This window comes from Rhinolophus hipposideros (genome assembly GCF_964194185.1).
Source record: "Rhinolophus hipposideros genome assembly, chromosome: 2".
NCBI lineage: Eukaryota > Metazoa > Chordata > Mammalia > Chiroptera > Rhinolophidae > Rhinolophus > Rhinolophus hipposideros.
In genome coordinates this window covers 103,991,867-104,012,904 of record NC_138048.1, presented here as the reverse complement: position 1 = coordinate 104,012,904, position 21,038 = coordinate 103,991,867, and the positions used below count along the sequence as shown (strand labels likewise).

General features: G+C 39.9%; 1 protein-coding gene across 10 annotated transcripts in view; it reads right to left on the bottom strand.

Annotated features, from left to right (window-relative positions):
* Positions 1-21,038, bottom strand: part of TTC3 (tetratricopeptide repeat domain 3) — a 106,979-nt gene that overhangs the window by 24,448 nt on the left and 61,493 nt on the right. For all 10 annotated transcript variants that reach the window (XM_081029644.1, XM_081029641.1, XM_081029639.1 and 7 more), the window contains 9 exons: positions 19,694-20,020; positions 17,077-17,328; positions 14,796-14,842; positions 13,795-13,851; positions 12,738-12,811; positions 11,029-11,193; positions 8,508-9,570; positions 7,237-7,302; positions 2,526-2,675 (listed from right to left, as the gene is read on the bottom strand). In XM_081029644.1, the coding sequence (XP_080885770.1) occupies positions 2,526-2,675; positions 7,237-7,302; positions 8,508-9,570; positions 11,029-11,193; positions 12,738-12,811; positions 13,795-13,851; positions 14,796-14,842; positions 17,077-17,328; positions 19,694-20,020 (2,201 nt within the window). The remainder of the gene's footprint in view (positions 1-2,525; positions 2,676-7,236; positions 7,303-8,507; positions 9,571-11,028; positions 11,194-12,737; positions 12,812-13,794; positions 13,852-14,795; positions 14,843-17,076; positions 17,329-19,693; positions 20,021-21,038) is intronic.

The following is a 21,038-nucleotide window of genomic DNA, read 5'->3' as shown; positions in this document are numbered from 1 at the left end:
CGGTGAATTTTACGTTATGTGAATTCTGTCTTAATAAAACAAAACAGAACACATGCTCTTGAGCAACACCGCAACCAGCCGTAAGCTGCCAGGTGCATGCTAGAGGCACCTTGAAAACAACAGGAGACTGGCTTCAGAATAGCTACTTGTCTCTGGCAGAGAACAGATAACTGGCCTAATTATCTAGTAAGGCCATTCCCGGCTCAAGATAAGACCGTCAGCTCTACGCAATAGCTAGCTCGGAGCTTTACTGGTGCTTCATATGTTCTAAGCGCTCTTCAAATGCTTTGTAAAGAACTGATTTTTCTCAATAGGGCATGACTCGCATTTTGGGTGGGAAAATTCTTCCTCTGGCTGTCCCCATTGTTTTCCAATCAGCCCTGAGTCCTCACAAACCTCTGAGGCAGAGGTGATACTATTAATGAGGACACTGAGGGTGAAAGAAGATGAGCAGACTGGCTAAGGTCACAAAGCCGTTAAGCAGTGCCGGGTTACAAGCTGGGCAGTCTGGCTCTGTGCTGCTGAATGTTTAAATATCATATGCTACTGCTTGCCTCTCTCTGTTCTCTACAAGAGGAAGGTGTTGCATCTCACACATGCAAATATGCTATGAAGTCACTTTAAAGTGAAAAGTCCGTTGGCTAGCTCATAACCTCAGTGACCTGGAGAGTCAACGGCCATGGGAAAGATCAAGAAAAACCACAAATTTCTTTGTATGTTTATAGAAGAATTCTCCCAAGCTAATTATGAGCACAACCATGATTAATAAAGAAATGGCCACAGCTAAATCTTACCTGCTCTGGTGCACACACCAACCTGAGAACTCACATGAGCACATTACCCTGACAGGAAACGGGTACACGGTCTACATGGGAAGTCTAACAGCCAACAGGCTTGTAATTCGGGGGACAAAACATTGGTTCTTCTAGAAAATGGACTGACTACTCTCAGGTGCAACCACAGGAAAACAGACCCAGAGCCGTGGAGAAGCTCAAAAGCACACCAACAGCCCAGCCCAGCAGTCAGAGCTGCCGCTTTCTTACAGCCCTGCACCAGACGCCTGGTTTGTCCTGTTTCCCGGCCGAGTGGACAAAGAAAGAAGCCTCGACCCAGTAAGACCAGCCATTGATAAAACTGGACAAGCTATGTGCCAGAAAGAAGCAAACCTCACTCACCAGAGGCCTGCCTTTGGTGGCTGTGTCCCTAGACCTGCTCTTATCAATGAGGTGGCTGCAGGCATTCCCATATGGACATATATTAAAACTGACTCTTCCTGAGGCAATACAAAGTTCATAAAAATATTTTATTTTCTTAAGCGCCCCTCCTCCAAGTACCTAATTTAAACCTGTGTTCCATGACTCCCTGAGCTAGGCAGGGTTTTATTTTTGTTTGCTTCTTCCTCCCCCAATCAGGGAGACCTCATTCAACAAGGCAACTGAGCAGGAGGTTTCTGGTTCCTTCTAATGGTCTCATCCTTCCAATCTTCCCCAGTCCCATCCCAAGTATAAACAGGTCCTAAGGAATGTCATAACAGTTACCTTTTCAAACTGTCCCTTGTCTTCCAGCTATACTTAAATCTCAATAAATGAGTTTCTTGAATGAGTTCCCCCTAAGCTAATTTTATTCAATTTAAATGTTATCCCAGCTACTGATCCAGACTTCTGGAACAAATTCTTTCTCTATTAAGTGGACTAGCATCCCTTTGTTACCTCTGTATAGAAGAACTTAGTTTTTGAAAAGAATCACATCATGATTTCCTCACATCTGTAATTCCATTTTCCCACTAATTCAGTCTGGCTTTGCCACTAGCTAGGATTATTCCAATAGCGATTGTAAGTAACTGATGACCAACCGCAGCTAGCAAAATTCAAGATGGGCAGACTCGAGCAAGTGGGCTGGCCGCCTCCGGTACCTTACGCGTGAGCTCTGTGTGCCCCTCGCCTTCCTTAGGACTAAGATGAAGATGATGATCACGGCAGCGTGATAACAGTGGCAGCCCACACTCGCAGAGCCCTTACTCCCCACCAGTTTTAAGTACTTTACAATGAGTCTAATCCCACAAAATGAGAGCTATTACTTCCCGAATTTTCCAGATAAGGAACTAAAGTACAGAGGAGTAACTTGCCCACGATGAGAAGTGGTGTGGAACTAAGCCTGCGCCTGAGCCTGCACCCCGCCAGTCTGGCTCCGGGCCGCACACTCCTGACCACTAATGCTCCACTGTCTCTCGGTACAAACAAGAATCCAACTTGGAACTCAGTCACCAGAGAACAGTTTTGGTTAATCAAGCAGACTGAATTACAGGTAGGCGAAGCCCAGACTCACAGCCCTTTTCTTATATGGTAACTTACAGGTTCTAGAACACTGCAAAACACTGTTACTGTCATGTGCCATGGAGACGTCTGAAATCGGCAGTACTGAGAAAGAACCCTTGGTTTAGTCAACGATGCTCAGTTTACTGAGCTGAACAAGAATAATTCTAATCAGGGCACGTGCGGTTAATGAGAGGTTTCACATAGAATTACCTCGTTTTCTTCTACGTTCCTTTTCAACTTTTCTTCCAGGTCCCTGGTCTCTTCTGAGCCGTTCAGTTTCCTCTGCTCATGATGTTCCCATGCTTCCTTAAGCTGCTCTTGCAAAACCTGGTACTCCTTTTCAATCTGTGAAATATCCCCCTAAAAGTAAATTCCAAAATTATCTATTAAAGTAGTTAAAAATGCCTACTTCTGATCTTGTTCGCAACTGTCTCTTGAAATAAATGAAGGAGAATAAAAGGCAGATGAAAATTTTCAAGGGAAATGTCACAATAATTCAAGGATTAAAAACTCCCAAACACTATTTAGCAAAGCCAACTCTTTTTAAAACAAATTTATTCGTATTACTGGAATTCATGATGAAACTTTACAATCATTGCTGTAATTAGTTCTGAGTATTTATTTGTTTTAGACGGGTTCATTCAGTACTAAATCAACAGCTTGATGTGAATGTCATTCTCCACAATTAACATCAAGAACTATTTTTTAGGTTTAAAAAGCTGTATATATTACACAGATTTTTGATATAAAAAAACCGGATTAACTTTAGCCCTACTTTTAAGTGTTTCAAATGGATAGCTGCTGATTATTTCAAAAAAACAAGTTAAAATATTATCAACGTATATAACTATCTCTTGGATTTAAAAAAACAAAACAAAACAGAAGCCATACTCTAATGTGAAATATTGGCGAACAAGAAACATCATTCGTGTCAGTATTTTTTAAAGCCTTTCCTACAGCTACGACTGTCAGCAATCACGCATCTGTGTGGTCTGGTATGTCCTCCCAGCTGCAAGTGACGGCTGTACCCACATACGAGGGGCCTGCAGCCAAGTTTTGGAAATCTACCTGTGACGCAAACCTGGTCCATCTTCCCACCTCCTGCACCTCTCCCAGCACTCGAGCATCTTCCAAATGTAAAAAGGCAGGAAATCAAGGTTTGGAAATTCTCGATCTCAATTAGAGACCTGGGAACTATGGTTAGGGTGACCATACATGCCAGTTTGTCTTGGAGGGTCCCCATTTCTGTCTATTCCGACTGAATGTTTAGCATTATGAAGAGTCCCGTGTTTAAGTAATAAATGGTCAACTTTACTATGACCGATGAGCAAGACTTTTTGGTTAAGACTCTAGTTTCACTCTTAGTTCAACGAAAGGTTAACAACGAATAAATAGCAACTGATGTTATGAGTTAGTTTATATGCCCCAAGTCACCAACAGAGACAGGCAGGAAGTTATATGCCATCTCTGTTATTACATTTAAACTTCATCACAATTCTGTAAGAATAGATTATTTTCACCTTTTATAGTTCAGAACACAAAAGCTCAGAAAAACCAGGCAACTTCTCAAGGTCCCAGGAGAAAGCTGCAGCACTGGGATTAACTCACTGCAAGTCTTAGTGGGCGAGAAGCCAGCAATCAGCTGTGCTAAAACAGTCCTGAAACTGAGAACTAATTTAACAGTGTGTGTGAACTTTCCCAACACCGACGAAAATGTTTGAGGGTCAGAAACACTGTCTCATTAAACAACAGAGCAACCTGGTTTAAAGGTAAGTACAGTATAAGAACGCAACACCAGTCATTCTACTTGATACATACTTTTATCAGCAAAAATGTTCACTACAGCACTATTTGCATGTGCCAAAAGCTGACACAATCTAAATGTTCAATGATAAGTCATATGAATGATCATACAGTCATACAATGAAATACCAAGTATGCATTAAAAATAATGGTAAAAGTCTGTATTTGCCGACATGGAAAATAGTCCGTAACATATTAAAATTGAAAATTTCAAATATAATATATATATATGGATGACCCTATCTTTTAAAAAGCATTGTTTACTTAAATGTAAATGTTAAAAAAGGACCTGGAAGGCTGCATATGAAAATATTAACAAGGGTGATGGGAATATATATCATTTTCAATTTCTCTTTCATAATTTTCATTATTTTTCATTAAAAAACTTTATACTGCCTTCCCCAGAAATTTACATTTTTTACAGTCTTTCAATATATAAATAACTTTTAAATTTCAAGTGGGGTTGGACATCTTTTTATATGTTTAAAAATCATCTTTATTTCTTTTATTGTGGATTATCGATTCACATCCATCCCCATTTTTGTGTCAGGCTATTAATCTTTCCTTACTGATTTACACAAACATTATATGTTAAGCAATATGTTAAGGAAATTAGTTCTCTATCTGTCCTATCCTGCAAATAATTTTCCTAGTTTGTTATTTGTGTTTTGATGTTATGTGTATTTGTTCATATACATATATAAATATAAAAAGGTTATGCATATTACATATGTATTATGTGTGTTTGATGTGTGTGTATATGTACATATACATACAGACTTTTGTATATGTACAGACTTTTTGTCATGTTGTTTATTAGTCTCATGAAAAAACTTCCTGTTTTCTAGGTATTTTTACCAGTCCATTTTCCACCTGAAATTTATTTTGGTATATGAAAATGAGGTAGGAATCCAAATTAGTTTTTGCTAGAGGGCAACCTATTTCTCCTAATAGATTTAAAAATCTATTTTTTGCTCAACAATAGTTACCATTTTTATTATATTTTAAATTTCTATATTCTTCTGTTCAACTGGATTCTTATTTCAATAGCCTATCTGTTAATATATACTTATGTTTTAATATCTGGTTGTACAGTTCCCTTACAGTTTTTTTCATGGGCATTTTTTTTTTTAAAGATTTTATTGGGGGGGAATGTTGGGGGACAGTGTGTTTCTCCAGGGCCCATCAGCTCCAAGTTGTTGTCCTTCAATCTAGTTGTGGAGGGCGCAGCTCAGCTCCAGGTCCAGTTGTCGTTTTCAATCTTAGTTTCTATCTATTTTCGATCTTAGTTTCAGGCCCACCATCCCATGCGGGAATTGAACTGGCAACCTTGTTGTTAAGAGCTCGCGCTCTAACCAAATGAACCATCTGGCTGCCCCTCTCGTAGCTCAGCGGCAGCTCGTTGTCTTCAATCTAGTTATGGAGGGCTCAGCTCACTGGCCCATGTGGGAATCGAACCAGCAAGCCTGTTGTTCAAAGCTCGCTCTCTAACCAACTGAGCCATCCGGCCGCCCCTTCATGGGCATTCTTGATGGTTATTTTTTCATGAAGTTTAGAATCAATTTGTCCAGTTTCAAATAAATCCTGTGCAGTAGCCAGCCATCAAAGTGGCCCCCAAGACCCTCACCTCTTGGTATTCAGGCCCTCGTACAAGCCTCTCCTACTATGTATCAGGGTTGGAAGTTAGGTTTGTGTGGCCAAGAGAACACAGGAGAAGTGGTAAGAGTGTGACTTCCTGAAGTAGATCATGAAAGCCATTGCTCCTTCTGTCCTGAGTCAGCCACTCTGGAGAAAGCCAGTCCAGGAGGACACTGAGCAGCCCCACGTGGAGGTCCACAGGCAAGGCACTGAAGCCTCCTGCACACAGCCAGCACCGAGTCGCCAGCCAAGTGGGTGAGCCATCTTGGGAGGAGAGCCTCCGGCCCCGCTCAATCCTTGCACATGACTGAGCCATGGTCAATACCTGGACTGCTCCTCAGAAGAGATCTCCAGAACCACCCAGTTAAAATGCTCTTTTTCTTCTGACTCAGAAGCTGTGAGATAGTAAACGTTTGCTGTTGTTTTAAGCCCTTAGGTTTTAAGGCAATTTGTAATGCAGCAACATGTGCCTAAGACATGCTGTTCATGTTTGTACTGGGATTGTGTTAAATTAAAACCTCCAGGGAGACCCAATCTCCTTACTATTCAAAAGGTCTTCCTATTCAACACCTTTTCATTTCTTTAAGTCTTCTGTGTGTTTCTCAGTAGCATTTTAAAGTCTTCTATCAAAGTTTTAAGTATTTTATCTTTTTGTTTCTACTGAAAATGGAATTTTTTCTTCTACTATATTTTGCAACAGGTGTTTGTATATGGAGAGGTACTCTATCCAATCACCTTTCTGAATTCTCTTACATTTTGATAGTATTGGGTTTTCAGGTGATCGTTTTCCAGGTATACAATCTTAGCTTCTGTAACTAATAACACACATACCTCCCTCTTTTACAGTCTTATTTCTTTCTCTTATCTCATTTTGTCAGCTGATATCCAAAGGATAACAGTAACTACTACAGGCGATGTTTCACCTGTAAGTGAGATGATGCTTTGCCTTACGAAAGAAAGACATTAGCATGCTGAGAAGTATTCATCTATTCATTCCCATTTTATCATGAGTTTTAGTCAAGAAGGTGATTTGAATTTTATCCAGTACCTTTTTAGCAACTATGGAATTGATCAAATAACTTTTCCCTTAAGATTTATTAACAAAGTGAATTATATTAATAGATTTCCTAATTGAATCATTCTTAAAATGGTGAAGGTCTTTGTAAAACTTTCTGTAGCATTCATGTGAATAAGCTCTTCTTTTCATAAATTAATACACACTCATTCTACCAGCTAAACAATAAATCCAGTATACTGTGAAATAAATAAGCTAGAAAAAAATTTACCTTCTCCTTTGCCCGTCCTTCCTAAATTTCAACAAAAACAGAACAGTAATTTTTTGGTTATGTTCTAAAGCTTATTCCATGGTAACGTTTTATACAGAAGTGGCTGGCTCCAAAGTTGTTTTAGTCAGTCATTCCTATCTAGTTAAATTAATGAAAATTAAACTTTTAAACAGTCGAGTACAATTCTGACCCACCTGTTGTGCCTCAAAAGGCTCATATGGCTCCGTATTGACTTCTTGATGTGTTATACTCCAAGACACCTTTGGGGTAAAAGAAACACTCAAATTCAGTCTATCTCAACTGCTCTGTAATATAAATCCATTATGTAGTATCATTTAAAAACATGCTTACAATTTTTGCAAAATTTTTTTGGACAATTTAGATAACGCTCCATGCTTTCCACAAACATACGTATTAGGAAAGCACTGTCATTTACAATTACTAAAAAATGAAAATGATTCTGGTTCATTACTCTTATTTTTTTCAAAGCTTTCTAGAAAACAGAAAACTTAATGAGGAGGAGGATAATCCAATCAGGGTTTAATGAACACATGCCCTATAAAGTTAACTACCGAGGAACCTAAATTTATTCTCTTGCTTGCTCGGAAGGAACTGTTATTCACTCCTTCTTGTTTCTCTCCCACTGACTGTCCCTTAACTCCCTTACTGCCCGGTTTGGGCAGGAGAAAGTGGGCATCTGTAACCTAGACACTCATTTTCCTTTCTCTTTGCAGCTGCCTGTGCACCTTCCCTCCTTCTCCATGCAGTACGTCTTACCGGGCAGGCACCCCAACTTGGGAGGTCTCGTGGTCCAGCCCTGCTGTGACTGGGTGGGGAAGTCCGTGTGCTGAGGGTTCGCCGTTAGGACATGCACTCTCTATAGAAACAGCCACATCTTCCCACTGTGCCTTTAGAAATGACTAAGGTGATGCTTGGGCTCCATCTACTAATTCTTCTATCTTAAACCTCAATTGGTGCAAAACTTGGGTATGGAAGAAGGTACAGTGGTACCTCGGTTTTCGAACGTAATCCATTCTGGAAGACCGTTTGAGTTCCAAAACGTTTGAAAACCGATGCACGGTTTCCCCAAGGAAGTAATGCAAAATGGATTAATCCGTTCTAGACCTTTAAAATCAATCCCTAACTGCAAATTTAGCATGAATTTTACTATCTAATGATACCATAGATGCGTAAAATTTACGGTGTTCGTAAACTGAAATGTTCGTCAACGGAGACATTCAAAAACGAGGTACCACTATATTACATACTAGGCCCAAAAATTCTTCCTGACAACATTATCTGTCATGCCCTCGGGACCATATTTTTAAAACATTTTCAGGCGAAAGCTTTAGAAACCATTATAGTCAACCATTTTAAAGAATTTTAGTCAACAGAATGGCAATGACAAAAGAAAAGAAAAATTCAACTCCAGTATTAAGCCAACTGTTTTCTGTTGAAGTCTTACCTGTATGGCAACCACTTGTGTACGTGCAACATCTGTTACTTCGTCAGGCCTTTCTGGATTTACTTCCCCATTGTTGGCAGCATTTTCACAGTGACCATCATTCCTGCCTGGCTCACCATGGGCTGTATCGGCACCATCCGTGCTGCACGGTGACTTGACTGAGGTCTCCAAAGGGCCCTGAAGGGTCTGTGTTTCAGGGCCAATCTGGTCACCAGGGCCATGCTCAGCATTCAAAGGACGCCCCTCAAAACACACAACAGCACTTTTAGCTGGTCTGTCACTAACTACAAAAGATGGCACCACTGGTATGGACCTCTGCAGCTGATACTCAGAGGGGATGCTGGCCAGGGGCGTGTAGATGTTGGTGTACTGGGGCAGACTTGGCAACACATTTATGTATGCTGGTGGTGTCTGGGTAATGTCAAATCCCCTGAAGGGAAGATAGGTGCAGTATCCTGTGACCACATGGGCGTGAGTCCAAAAGGCTGCTGTCACATCCCCAGGAACTGGTTTGGGAGAATGAGAGGAGACTTGTAGGTGACTCGCATCCTCACAGATTGGTTTGGGGGAATCAAGAGAGACCTCTTTGGGCGTCTCATCTTCAGAAACGGATCTGGGAGAATTTTCGGGTACCGGTTTCGGTTCCTCAGCTTCACAGGCAGGTTTGGGAGAATCAGTAGGTACAGGTTTGGGCTTATCCTCAGAAGCTGGTGCTGAAGACAAATCAGATGTTGGTCTGGACTTTATATCTGGTTTAAATTCTCTAGCGGTTGGATTCAGTGGGAGTTTAGCTCGTAAATACTCTCCTGTTCTTGACATTTCTTCTACTTTTGTCTTGATGTTTTTCTTCTTTCTCTTCTTCTTGAGCCTTAATGCAACCTTCTTCAATGCAATACAGTTGTCGATCAACACAAAACGAGGACATCCCAGGAGGAAAGATTTCAAACCTCCAGCTTTTTCTAGTATCTGTCGAGTTTCTTCTGGGAAGAACTCATATTCTTCAGAGAACATCTTGTTACTCATATCTAAGGGACCTTGTTCCTCCAACAACTGAGAGAAATAACTTGGAAAAAATTTGTATTTACATAAATTATTATAAAAAAGTACTTGTGCATGTTCATTTGAAAATACACATTTCCTAAAAAATTCTTCAAAAGCTAACACTATTTCACTTCCAGCTGATCTCAACACCTCCCCAACAAACATATTATACTGACATTAAATCTAAGAAAGCCTAATTAAAATTTTGTTTCCCCCTCAGAAAACAATCCTTTTTGTTTTCCAGGAAAAAACAAAGGGGGATTAAAAAAAGGGACAAATCATTCTTAAGCTAATCATCACATGTTTACTTTTGAAAATTTAAAGAAAATGTTTTAATGTATTAACTTTCTATAACTTCTTGACTTTCTCCTCTTTTAAGATATAAATTTTACCTCAAAATACAAACAAATCAGCCTATTTTTTCCTAAGTTATTGAATTTCTTCCCACTAATAACGGTAATACGTTCTTTAAGAAGCAAGCTCCTGACAACTGTACAGTTTAGTTTTAGTTTTGGGTGTTTAAAGCAAAGTCTAGCATATTTTAAAAAATATTAGTGTATTTTTATAGTTGTTTCCAAGTTGTCATCGAGGAGTTCTCTGAAAATAAAATTTTCTCGGGACTTCAATTCTAAAGAAAAAATATGGAAAAACCCAAGAGCATATAACCAGACTGAATAGGGATGATGTTACTGAGGGAAATAGAAGAAATGACCATTATGGATGAGTGACAGGTTTTCCTGTCATTCTATTAAATTTTTATTGCATATCTTGGCCTTTATTTCTTTTTTTTTAAAGGAAGGCATCACACACCTCTTATCAATGCCAAGCTCAAAATGGTAACTGCTTTCTAGACTTTCCTGAACTCTTTGCTCCATTATTTTATGCGCCCAGCTCAGACTTGCCTTAAGTGTTAATTTCACCTTCATATTTTCAATTCGTAAGTTAACTCACACCCAAAGTTATTTAAAAAGTCTGTTTTTTATTACATCAACGCAAGGAAGTCAAGTCTCCACACAAAACAGAGATACAGGGTTCTATGTTTATACTGTCATCCCAGTGGAACATCTATTGTCTCCGCAGAAGTAATAATGAGATCACCAAGCTACTAGACTGATGAGCTGCCAAACAGCTGTGTCCATCAACATAAGGACATCAGACAATCACACTCCTCGTCAAACGTGTCCCTTAGAATTCATGATAAAAAGATTACGGCTGCAAACTTTCTGAGTCCAATCAGGACAAAGCAGGGCAGTTTTGGAAGTAGAAAGTATATTAGCAGCTCAAACTGACACTAATAATCATGAGAATTCGAAATTTCATGATGAAAAACTCTCACTTTATTTGTGTAATTTCTTCCCCAGAGTTTGGGAGCGATAAATGGTTCCTTTTATAAACAGAAGGGACACAAATTCAACAACTTAAGATCTTTAACTGGCAGCTATGGTGTAGAAGAGTAGTTGTAGAAACGTGAACTACTTACTCGTACAGACTGGAGCATTTCTGTTTGGGGTTAATGTCCCAGAGCTTCTTACTCCGGACAACATATTCATGACTGTGTTGTTCGTAGAGCGCTTCAAATTCTTCCACATCTTGCCGAAGATGGTCAGGCACCACAAACGGGCCTGCGGGATTTGGGGAATTGCGTCTGTGGGTAAAAAAAAAAAAACAGTTTTGTGAATGCTAAACTTTTAGGTGACCCGGAATATTTAAATTGAAATAAACGTAAAGATAGTAACATTATTACTCGGCATTACAATGATAAAAAACCAAAAACACTATCAGAGAATTTAACTCAGTAAAGTTACCCTTCCACAATCATAGTCAAGAGATACATGTACCTGACTACTGAGTATGCGCTTTTAATTAACTACTTACTCTTGCCACCAAGTGCAATTTTTAAAAAAAACTCCTAGTTTAAATAAAAAGAAAAAAAAATCAGTGTTGCATTAACTTGAACTTGTTAAAAAGAAAAATAACATATTTTTATTACAACTGCTATTAATTTCAAGTGGTTAGGAAAATTGTATAATCACCTCTAATTCCACTATCTAGAGATAATCATTAGTAACATTTGGTATTCAAATCCTTCTATTTTTTCTATGCATGATTTTGTATCTATGTTATTTTTCATTCTATAAAAATGATATTAAACTGTACATACTGTTTTGTATCTTGATATTTCATATAGAAGTATACTGTTAACATTTTCCCATGTCAATAAATATTCTATGGCTTAAAATTTTTAAAAATTAAAGTGAGATTGAGACTGGTAAAAAGTACTTAATAAAAAGACTTAAAAAATAAAGGTGTAAGACTCTAGTACTCTAAAGAGAGGTAGTAGTTTGAGTGTGGGCTTTAACCCAGGTTGCTGAATTTAAATTCTGGCTCTGTGACAAGACTTGTGTTGTTGGGCATGGTACTCAGCTATTACTATTATTACATAATAGTAATAATACTTATCTCTTAGGGTGAAAGAGTGGATGAAATGAGTTTAAATATGTAAAGCTCTTACAATAGTGCTTGGTACATCTAAGATCTAAGTACAGGTTATTGTTATTTTAACTTAAAACAATTCCTTCATTTAAAGAATCCATGAAAATGACTGTGTAAAACAACTGTTACTACAACTCCTTTAAGACCAGGGGAAAAAGAAACCAAACATTTACTGAGGGTTTTTAGCCCACAGTAGGATATAAAAGGTCACTTCAACTCACTAGTTTTATTTCTTCTTATGACTATTTGCTTCTTGAAAACTCAGCTTCAACAACCAGATGTTATCAAAAATCACTAACATCTAAGGTTAAACCATAACATCATATATAGCTTCCAAAACATTTTCCGCTCTTCTATTATAGCAAATATGATAATAATTATCAGCAGGACATTCTCTTCATTGAACATTTTAAAAGACTAATTTCTATCTTGCCCATAGTAGGTTCTCACAGTTATCCAATGAATGGCATCAGCCCTGTGATTTTAATGCATTGTAAGATTTTAATGAATTGTAAGAATTCTTAACGTTGAAACACCATGCTGCAAGTTCAAGATGGGTTACATCAGGTTGTCATAATAGACACATATCTTTAGACAGAGAAGTTAGGGAAATAAAACACAAGTTTAAAGTAATACCACTTACTAAGTTAAAAGACCTGAATTCAAAGGAAGCAAACATTTTTAAATTGTACTTACTTATGGTCTTCTCCTGAAGTGATAATTTCATTATTAGTTGTTACTGAAGGTGTTCCAGACCCAACTAACATAGGCTGTTTTAAAAGACAGAAGAATGACAATGATTTTCTATCTCAAAATTACCATTAAAACTGATGAAGGCATATATAAATGCACATGCAAATTGCCAAGGAGAGTTATCTAAATTTCCCTGTGAATAGGAACACATAATTAAAAATAGGCCCAAATTAACATTTGGGTAGCTTCCAACATCCCCCCAAAACTTAAACTTAAAACTTAGTTTAAACTTCCATTTTAGATAAACTGAAGACATATAGTCAAAGATAAAAAGAAAAGTTTTATTGGAACTTACAAGCTCCTCTCATCCTCCCCTAATATTTGTTCACTTTCTCCACCTCTACCCCTTTCTTGACCCTCCCCCAAATAATTCAAAACCATGAACAACCTGCCATAAGACTTAAAAATAACGCCCTAGTTATCTCATGGGCTTGGAGCAGAGCCTTGGGTAAGAGGAAGGGAGCTTATCAATTCTGAGATTTTGTTAGAATGATTAATATTTACCACCTTTATTTGGAATATTTTGGGTAATAACTCTATTAGTTATCGATAATAGGTATCATGTCTTATACAGATGATGACCCCAGGGCACAGGGAAGTCAAATAACTTGCCCAAGGTCACAAAGATAATAAAATAGCAATGAAAATAATAATAATTGGTAGAGCCAAGATATAAACTCAGGTCTGACCCCAAAGTCGCCTTGGTCCCCCTGCTCTCTGACCTTTCATATAGAGTCCTAGTACATTATGACAATGTTTTCAGTCAGAAATATTTAGAAAATAAAAAGGACAATAAAGATAAAAGTCTCTTTTAAGAGTAACTTACATACAACATGAACCTTAAATTTCCTCAAAATGTACAAGATTGCCAAAATATCTTTAGATTGAAATACAGAAAGTCTTCTCTACAAAATGCTTCAAAATATCCCAAGAATTGGTTCATTCTAATTTACATATTCAATTATTTTAGATAAGAATTAATATAGAAAATACTCCATACCTTTGAATCTTTTGGCTTCTTTTTCTTGCCTTTGTTTTTTATCTTGGTAGAATTAAACTAATAAAGGGGGGAAAAAAACCATTGAACACTCAGAGAACAGTATTATGAAGCTACCATAAAGAGACCATGCTGATTTTCATAGACCAGTCATAATTTGAATTACATAAACTGTTTAATAAAAATAATACTACAGTGTGTCAGCCCTAGTGTTATGATTTCTAATAGAAATCGAGAAAGTTTAATGACGCCTACTGTTACAACTAAAAATTACATTGTTCCAACACTTCCAACTCATTTTCAACAAGGTTTATGACATTTCAAGAAATTAGTCAGACTTTTAAAGTAATTCCAGTAACATGCTAACAATGTTTTAATGATTTTCCTTTTACTAAGGCACACTAGGCGTGCTCCACCTGGCCAGACACAGACAGTGAGTTTGGAAGCATTTAACTTCTCACGAGGTAGTGTTAGCTGTGTCTCCATCGTTAGCCAGGCAATATCTGACAGAATGGATGAAGACAGAATTTCAAGTACGCATGACTTAATCCTAAAAATCAGTAAACAGCTTCTTTCTGTTTGAAAATTGCCCTAACCTACTAAGGAAGACAACTGTGGAATTATTTTAACTTACACTCAATTTGGAGCCACTCAAAATGAAGCCCCTTTGTTTTCCTTACAGAGCAAAACATTACAATTTTCATCATTACAGATAACTTCATTTTTACGCCAGGAAATGACTCAAGAACTCCTTTCCGATTTCCAAGACTAACATTTATTTTGTGAAACACTATGGCTGTTGTCTAATGTAAGCCCGCGTTTGCTGACTGACAAGAGGAAGATTGGGCTTAACTTTCCAATGAAACAATGCACATTACCGGAAATCCTCCGGATTGGTCCTGGAGTACCAGCTATGATGTAACTAAACACTGACCTGGGCTTTCTTCTCTTCCTTCAGCTAACACAAATGAGAACATAACATTTCAAGCGATCAAATCACTTACTGGCACATCTCCACTGTCTTGTTTCCTCAGTACAGTGCAGCGGCTGTCTGTAGGAAGATACAGATGGTTTTGTGAGGAAACAAAACATTTACATTGCCATCCAATCCACTAAAGCCTTAAGGAAAACCACCCCAGGCACCATGAACATGGACATGTTCCATGCCTGACTCGGCTTTGACACAAATCTAGGTTAGTAACCAAGGGCCAAATGGCTAACCAAATGGGAGACCAACTACCAAGAACCACAACGTTTCAGGCCATTTCAGCATCATCTGTCACTTCCGGATGCCAACCTCTGTGCTGGGTGCTGGGAGTACAGAGATGCGTACAATAGTCCCTGCCATCCGTATGCCTGTGTTCGGAAAAATGACAGACAGGACAACAGCTGTCACCCAGTGAACTAAGTGCCACAGTAAGTACAGCAGAAAGGAAGCTGATGGAATGACAGTCTTCAGGGGAGAGGCCCAAGCAGGGGTGATGGGCTCTGGGAGAAGGGGGTTTGAAATGAACAAGCCACGGGGTGGGACGTGGCTGGAGGAATGGTACGAGCAGGAAGCAGGAAAGCACAAGGCAAGTCTGGGCAGAGCAAGAAGTGGGGTGTTTATTGCGAGGGCAGATGGAGAGGGTGACAATGGACCCGGATACATGAGGTGAATTTAATCTGTAGGCAAACTGAGCAAGAGCTTCCCAAACACAACAGTTACAGGATCAGAAAGCACTGGTGGCAGCAAAAGAGGAACGTTTGGAGGGGGTGGGTCTAGAGGCCTGCAGACCAGGGTGGAGCCTATCATCATAGTTTAATCACGGAAGGTGACTCAGGTCCTGGCCTGGGAAGTGGAATGGACAGGAAGAACAGACAGACAACAAAGCTTATTTGCATTGCTGACAAACTAGACAGGAACAGTCACAGCTGGATGGCCTGTGCATTTCAGGCAAAGAACACAAGAACCAGGAAAAATGCACACTGAGAGGGAACTGTGTTCTTTCTAGTCATCTTGTTGTGAGCCAAACACGGTTTTGTAAGCTCAGTCCCAGGACAGCATTTCATTACCAGCAGAAGCAAACTGATGTCAATAAATTCAGGCTAGTAGGTAGGCTGTCACCTCTAGCCATGAAGTAGTGTCCTGGAAAAACAAAGTCACCTGCATTTGAGTGCAAGCATTTCAGTTCCTTATACTGCATGTGAACTTTGTGATATGTGACACATTTGTAAAGGGCCAGATCTTTTAATGTACAGCAGGAAATTTAAGCCTAACTCTTAACAATATGTAAGAGACTTCTGATGCTGAGGAAGAGAGGGCGAGGGGGGGCTGCGGCATTATCATAAGACATACATATAGTGCCAAAGATAAGAAATTTGAATTTAGAACCTAAATCAGAATTCTGAAGCAAAATGGGACCACACAGATCACTGGCTCCAAATGCTTTCATTTTAACGAAGAAACTAAGAGCCAAGAGAAGCTAAAGAATTAACTACTAGTTATCCTATTCTGCCAAACTGGACTCCAGGCCCTTACCCAATTCCGCTCCGTCCTCTCCGAGCCCGGATGTTACCCTGTCCAACTCCACCTCCATATTCAGAGCCCAGGCTTGGAACCGCCCCCTGCAGCAGGCTCTCCTCCCTCAGGGAGAACACAAGTGCTCAATCCTCCCCCTGCACCCACTTTCCTGGTCCTCTTACAGCTGATCCTCCTTCCACATTATTCACCTTATTCCCTTTTGCAGAGCATTAGGTGCTTGAGGGCGGGGACCAGTGTAAGCATTTCTGAATCCCTTGGTAACACCTGGCCCAGGCCTTGCAGCAGTGGTAAGACAAGGGTTTTAATGACATGACTGAGGGAAGAAGCTGGGCCACAGCCTACTTCCCCCGACTCCCAGTTCTAGGCCCTTCCCACCACAACAGTGCTATGGCATGGATTCTGCAATCACCCACTTCTGCAGTCCACTCTTTCTTTGACTGCTACAAATCAAACTATTTCTTTAAAAATACCGTCCATTTAATATGCAATCTTTGCCACGACGGCGACAAGGTATCTGAGAACAGTAACAGTCTAATCAGTGTAACGTCCCCATCGTATCTCTCCAACACTTAGCTCAATAGAGTAAAACGGTTTTAGGACATGGAAAAAAAATCACTATTCTTAATCACCTCCCCAAATATGCCGGTTGTGCCATAATTCTCACTGTTTTCTCTGCTAAGTATTTAAATAAACTAGGTCCTTCACTGATTTTCTTCCCCCTAAGACTAGATAGAATATGAACTGAAAGTCGGCCCACATACCCATTATATCAAAGAATTCATCTAAAGCATTATGCAAAGCTGGGAACTTGTCTCTGTGTTCTTCTAGCAGCCATATCAAACACCGGGCTTCCTTCAACGATGTTGGTTCACAGAAGAAATCGAGTTGCTTTCCTTCTATAGAGTTTAGTTTATGACCGTATTTCTCATTCCAGAGAAAAGTCATGATGCTAAAATCAAGCTCTTTAAGAGACGCTCCATAGCGAGAAAAGAAAGACGCTGTGGCGTCTAAGCCTGTAATAAAAACAAAGTCCGAAATCAGAAAAAACAGAAAATCAGTTACTATAGAAAGTTTCACTTCTTCGAAAGCTTACATTGTCAGTGAAAACATTTAAATACTTGAAAACAAACTTGTTTAAGCTATTATGCATTTTGGAAACACTACTTAACATTGCTATGCTAATTACAATAATTCTTAACTATTAGTTGAATAAGGTGGGCCAAAGGCTTGTTATTAACAGTTATTCTTATCAGACTTGGAGAAGAAAGTAAGGCATAAATTCCTTTAAAAATATAGCAATAACCTTTTCACTAACTCATAATGACTTTCATTCCAATTATCAAAAACAAGATTTTACAATGCTTTTCTGCATATGCTCCATAGTAACAAAACAGCAATAATGTGCAAAAGCTTCCCAAATGCCTTTCAGATAGGCAATGGGCTAACTCCTCCCCCAACACCTCCAGGCACTGTTCCGTATTGCCCCAAATCTCATGGCTCCTTACCCTCCCCGCAAAAGTTAAGATGCTCACCATTCCCACCTTTATTCCCCCCTGTCCAAATCAGAAAAAGGGTGGATGCAAGCCTAACCACTCCTGAAAGGATGGGGAAGTCCTGCTACCTACACTAACACAAAAGCAAAGGTTAGCTCTGCTGTCTCCCACAGGCCTTTCCTACAGCACCGGCACCTCGGACACGGGCCATCGTCTCAGTCAGCAAATGAAACAGATCGCTGAGTCAAAATCAGCCTGGACAGCTGTTTCCTCCAGATGAAAGAGTTAGCATGCAGAGGTGATGTTGCATGAAAAATCAGTATCTTTAAACACCAAAATCAGGGACCACATAAAATACTCCTGTGAGGTGTAAGGGAATCGCCTGTCAAGAATTACCACCTTCATACCCCATCTGAGGCTCGCGGCACAGCTCCGTGTGGGGAAGGCAGCAGATCACACCTAGCACTGAAATGTTAACTCCCCCCCCCACCCTCTGCCCTTCTCCCTGTGTATAAACTGACCTCTCACGTCGACGATGCACATGACGTGCGGCCCCTGTCCAGACTCTGTGAGAGGGAAAATTCCAGGCATTGGAAATTATGTGCTTCTAATAAATAAATGTGAGCTTTACACCAGGGCTTGAACTCATTTCATGATTTTAAATAGGACGCATATGCATTAATTAAAATGACACCTTCAATCTTTAGCATGAACGTGGATGGCATCCAGAGCACACATACACCTTGCTGTCAACGAGCTGCCAGGCTCACGTGCATGAACAGCGCACGCCCTCCCGCCCAAGTAAGCACAGCCACAAGCCTCCTCCTTCCGAGCCTATCTTCTACAGCAGATTACAGCTACCAGGAACTTAATAATTTACGCATCGGACTGTTCAGACAATCATGGCAATCATCACTTAGGGGTAATTTTCTGGGACCAGAAACCCATGGAGACCTATGCCAACCTTGCTGCCACCTTAATTACTTTGTCTCTGCGGATGGAGATTTATCAGTATCTTCTCTGAAACCCTAGAACCCTAACTACTCCATGTCTCCAGAACCTCAGGCGGGTCCGGTGGCTCACAGAGGCCTGGCAGCTCACTGTGTGGTGTGCAGGCCGCTGCCAGCCCTGCTCTGCTACGAGCCTTTTACCTAACAGCTCTCAGCTGAACCATCTACTGTGTGAGGCCAGTTGCCATCAAGTCACCAAGAAAAACAGGGCCCTGGTCAGTACCCCAAAAAATCACGATCTAGTGACAGACAACAACTCCATCCGAGCTGCCTTTTGCAGCCCCTGCGTCATGGCCCTGGGCAAAGAGCCTACTGGGGGGGTGGGGGATGGGAGTCTTCCTCAACCGAATCAGGACAATCAGGGCAGTGATAGTTTTATAATCCTGTGATTCACGACAGCCAGGTCAACCCCAGGGTAATTTTCTCCTAATCCTTAAACATAGATTACTCCACATAGATTTGCCTCAGGTGATCCTAAGTAACTAATTCCATCCAGTCTTCCCGCAAATTTGCCATTAAGGAGTCTGCCTACCCCTGCCTTCAATCCCAGAGGGCACAGACGGCTGACTCCCGGTGGTATGCACCCCGGCTGGGCCTAGGATCCAGTTTACACACTTACAAACAGCTCGCGTAACACAGGGCTACATCTTCCAACTGACCGAACTTTGTGTTTACACTTTTACAAAAAGTATACTGCAACCTACCTAGGAAATAACCTAAAAATTGACAGCTGGCGGGGAAGTGGTTATCTTTAAACATACAAATTTGTAGTCCTCCATTTCACAAGCTCATACACGAAGACAGGAAAATGAAAAGGGTTCAGAGGCCCACATTTACCCTTCCCACTGAACTAGTTCTAATATTACATGACGTACCAAAGCTATTAAGCGCCTGGATCCAGCTGGCTAATTTCGGTTCCACTTCTTTAAGCTCACTCAGAACATGCAGAAATATCCTGGTTTTCACTCTATTCTTTTCTTGAATCAAGTAACGAATGACGTAGTCCACTGCTTCATTTAGAAAATTTCTGCTGGAAAAACAGGTTGTGTAGTCTTCGGTGCTTAACACCTTCCAAGAGAGCAATTCCTTGAGCAGCTTGGATGTGTTCAGCACCCCGGACTTGATCTTGTCAGCGTACTGCTTTATGCACTGCAGAATTCTGTCGTTCAGGAACTGGCAGCTCTGAACACTGGCTACCGTTTCTAAGGAGAAACGACAGTGGTCAGTTACAGTGAGAAATAGGATGAATTTGCAAAGATATAAACTCAGACAGAAATAATGTAACATTACATAATAATAGAAAACATGACTACGATGGATTCCTATGTTGTTTTAAATAAACAACTCAAGAAAATTTAAATTAGAAAAATAAATATGAACAGTGCCTTTGAAAAGACATGAAAGTTCATGTTAAAACATCAAAAGGAAGTACCTTATCTCCTTCACTCTGTACCACTCATGAAACATCTAAAAATTTAGTTCCTCCAAAAACAATACTAATCCAGACTCATCAACTATATAAATGTTATATTCAACAAACATGTTTAGTCATTAGGAATACAAAGGGGTTTTTTTTGGAGCTGAAGGGATCATTTATTCAGTTACAAATAGAACTAATAATTGGCAATTATTGTTATATTTTTCATCTTATCATGGAGCCTCAGTCGCAGACCTGTGGACTCACTGACTCCAAGCTGGAAAATATCTCAGACATTCATCTTCCCACCCAGACACCTCCCCAGGGGGTGGCCCAGTTAGCCTCTTAATAAGCATACAAAGTTAAAACACATTCACTGAAAACTTTTTCAGCAGGAAAATCCGTTTTGATAGATTTGTGAAACATCAATGGAATACTAGAAGGAACAGCAAGACAGCAAGAGGAAATATTTCATTTTAGAGCTAGTCATTGTAGTAGTAAATGAGAATAATGTATTTCAACTCAAAACGGAAAGTAAACATACCGACCAACATGGCCCCAGACACAGTAAAATTACCAGCAAGATGTTCCCATGTTGATCAGGGAATAATGACAAGATGAGCATGCAATACACAGGTTGGACATTATTTCCACCTTCCGTTCAGAGATGAGGAAATTTACAGAGTCTGCCCCAGGTTAGTATCAGAGCAGTATTCTGAACCCCCAAGTACCACTCCCCAAATTGGTGCTCTTTATACAAGGCCCTCGCCATCCTAGAGTGATATTGTCACAGTATTAACTGA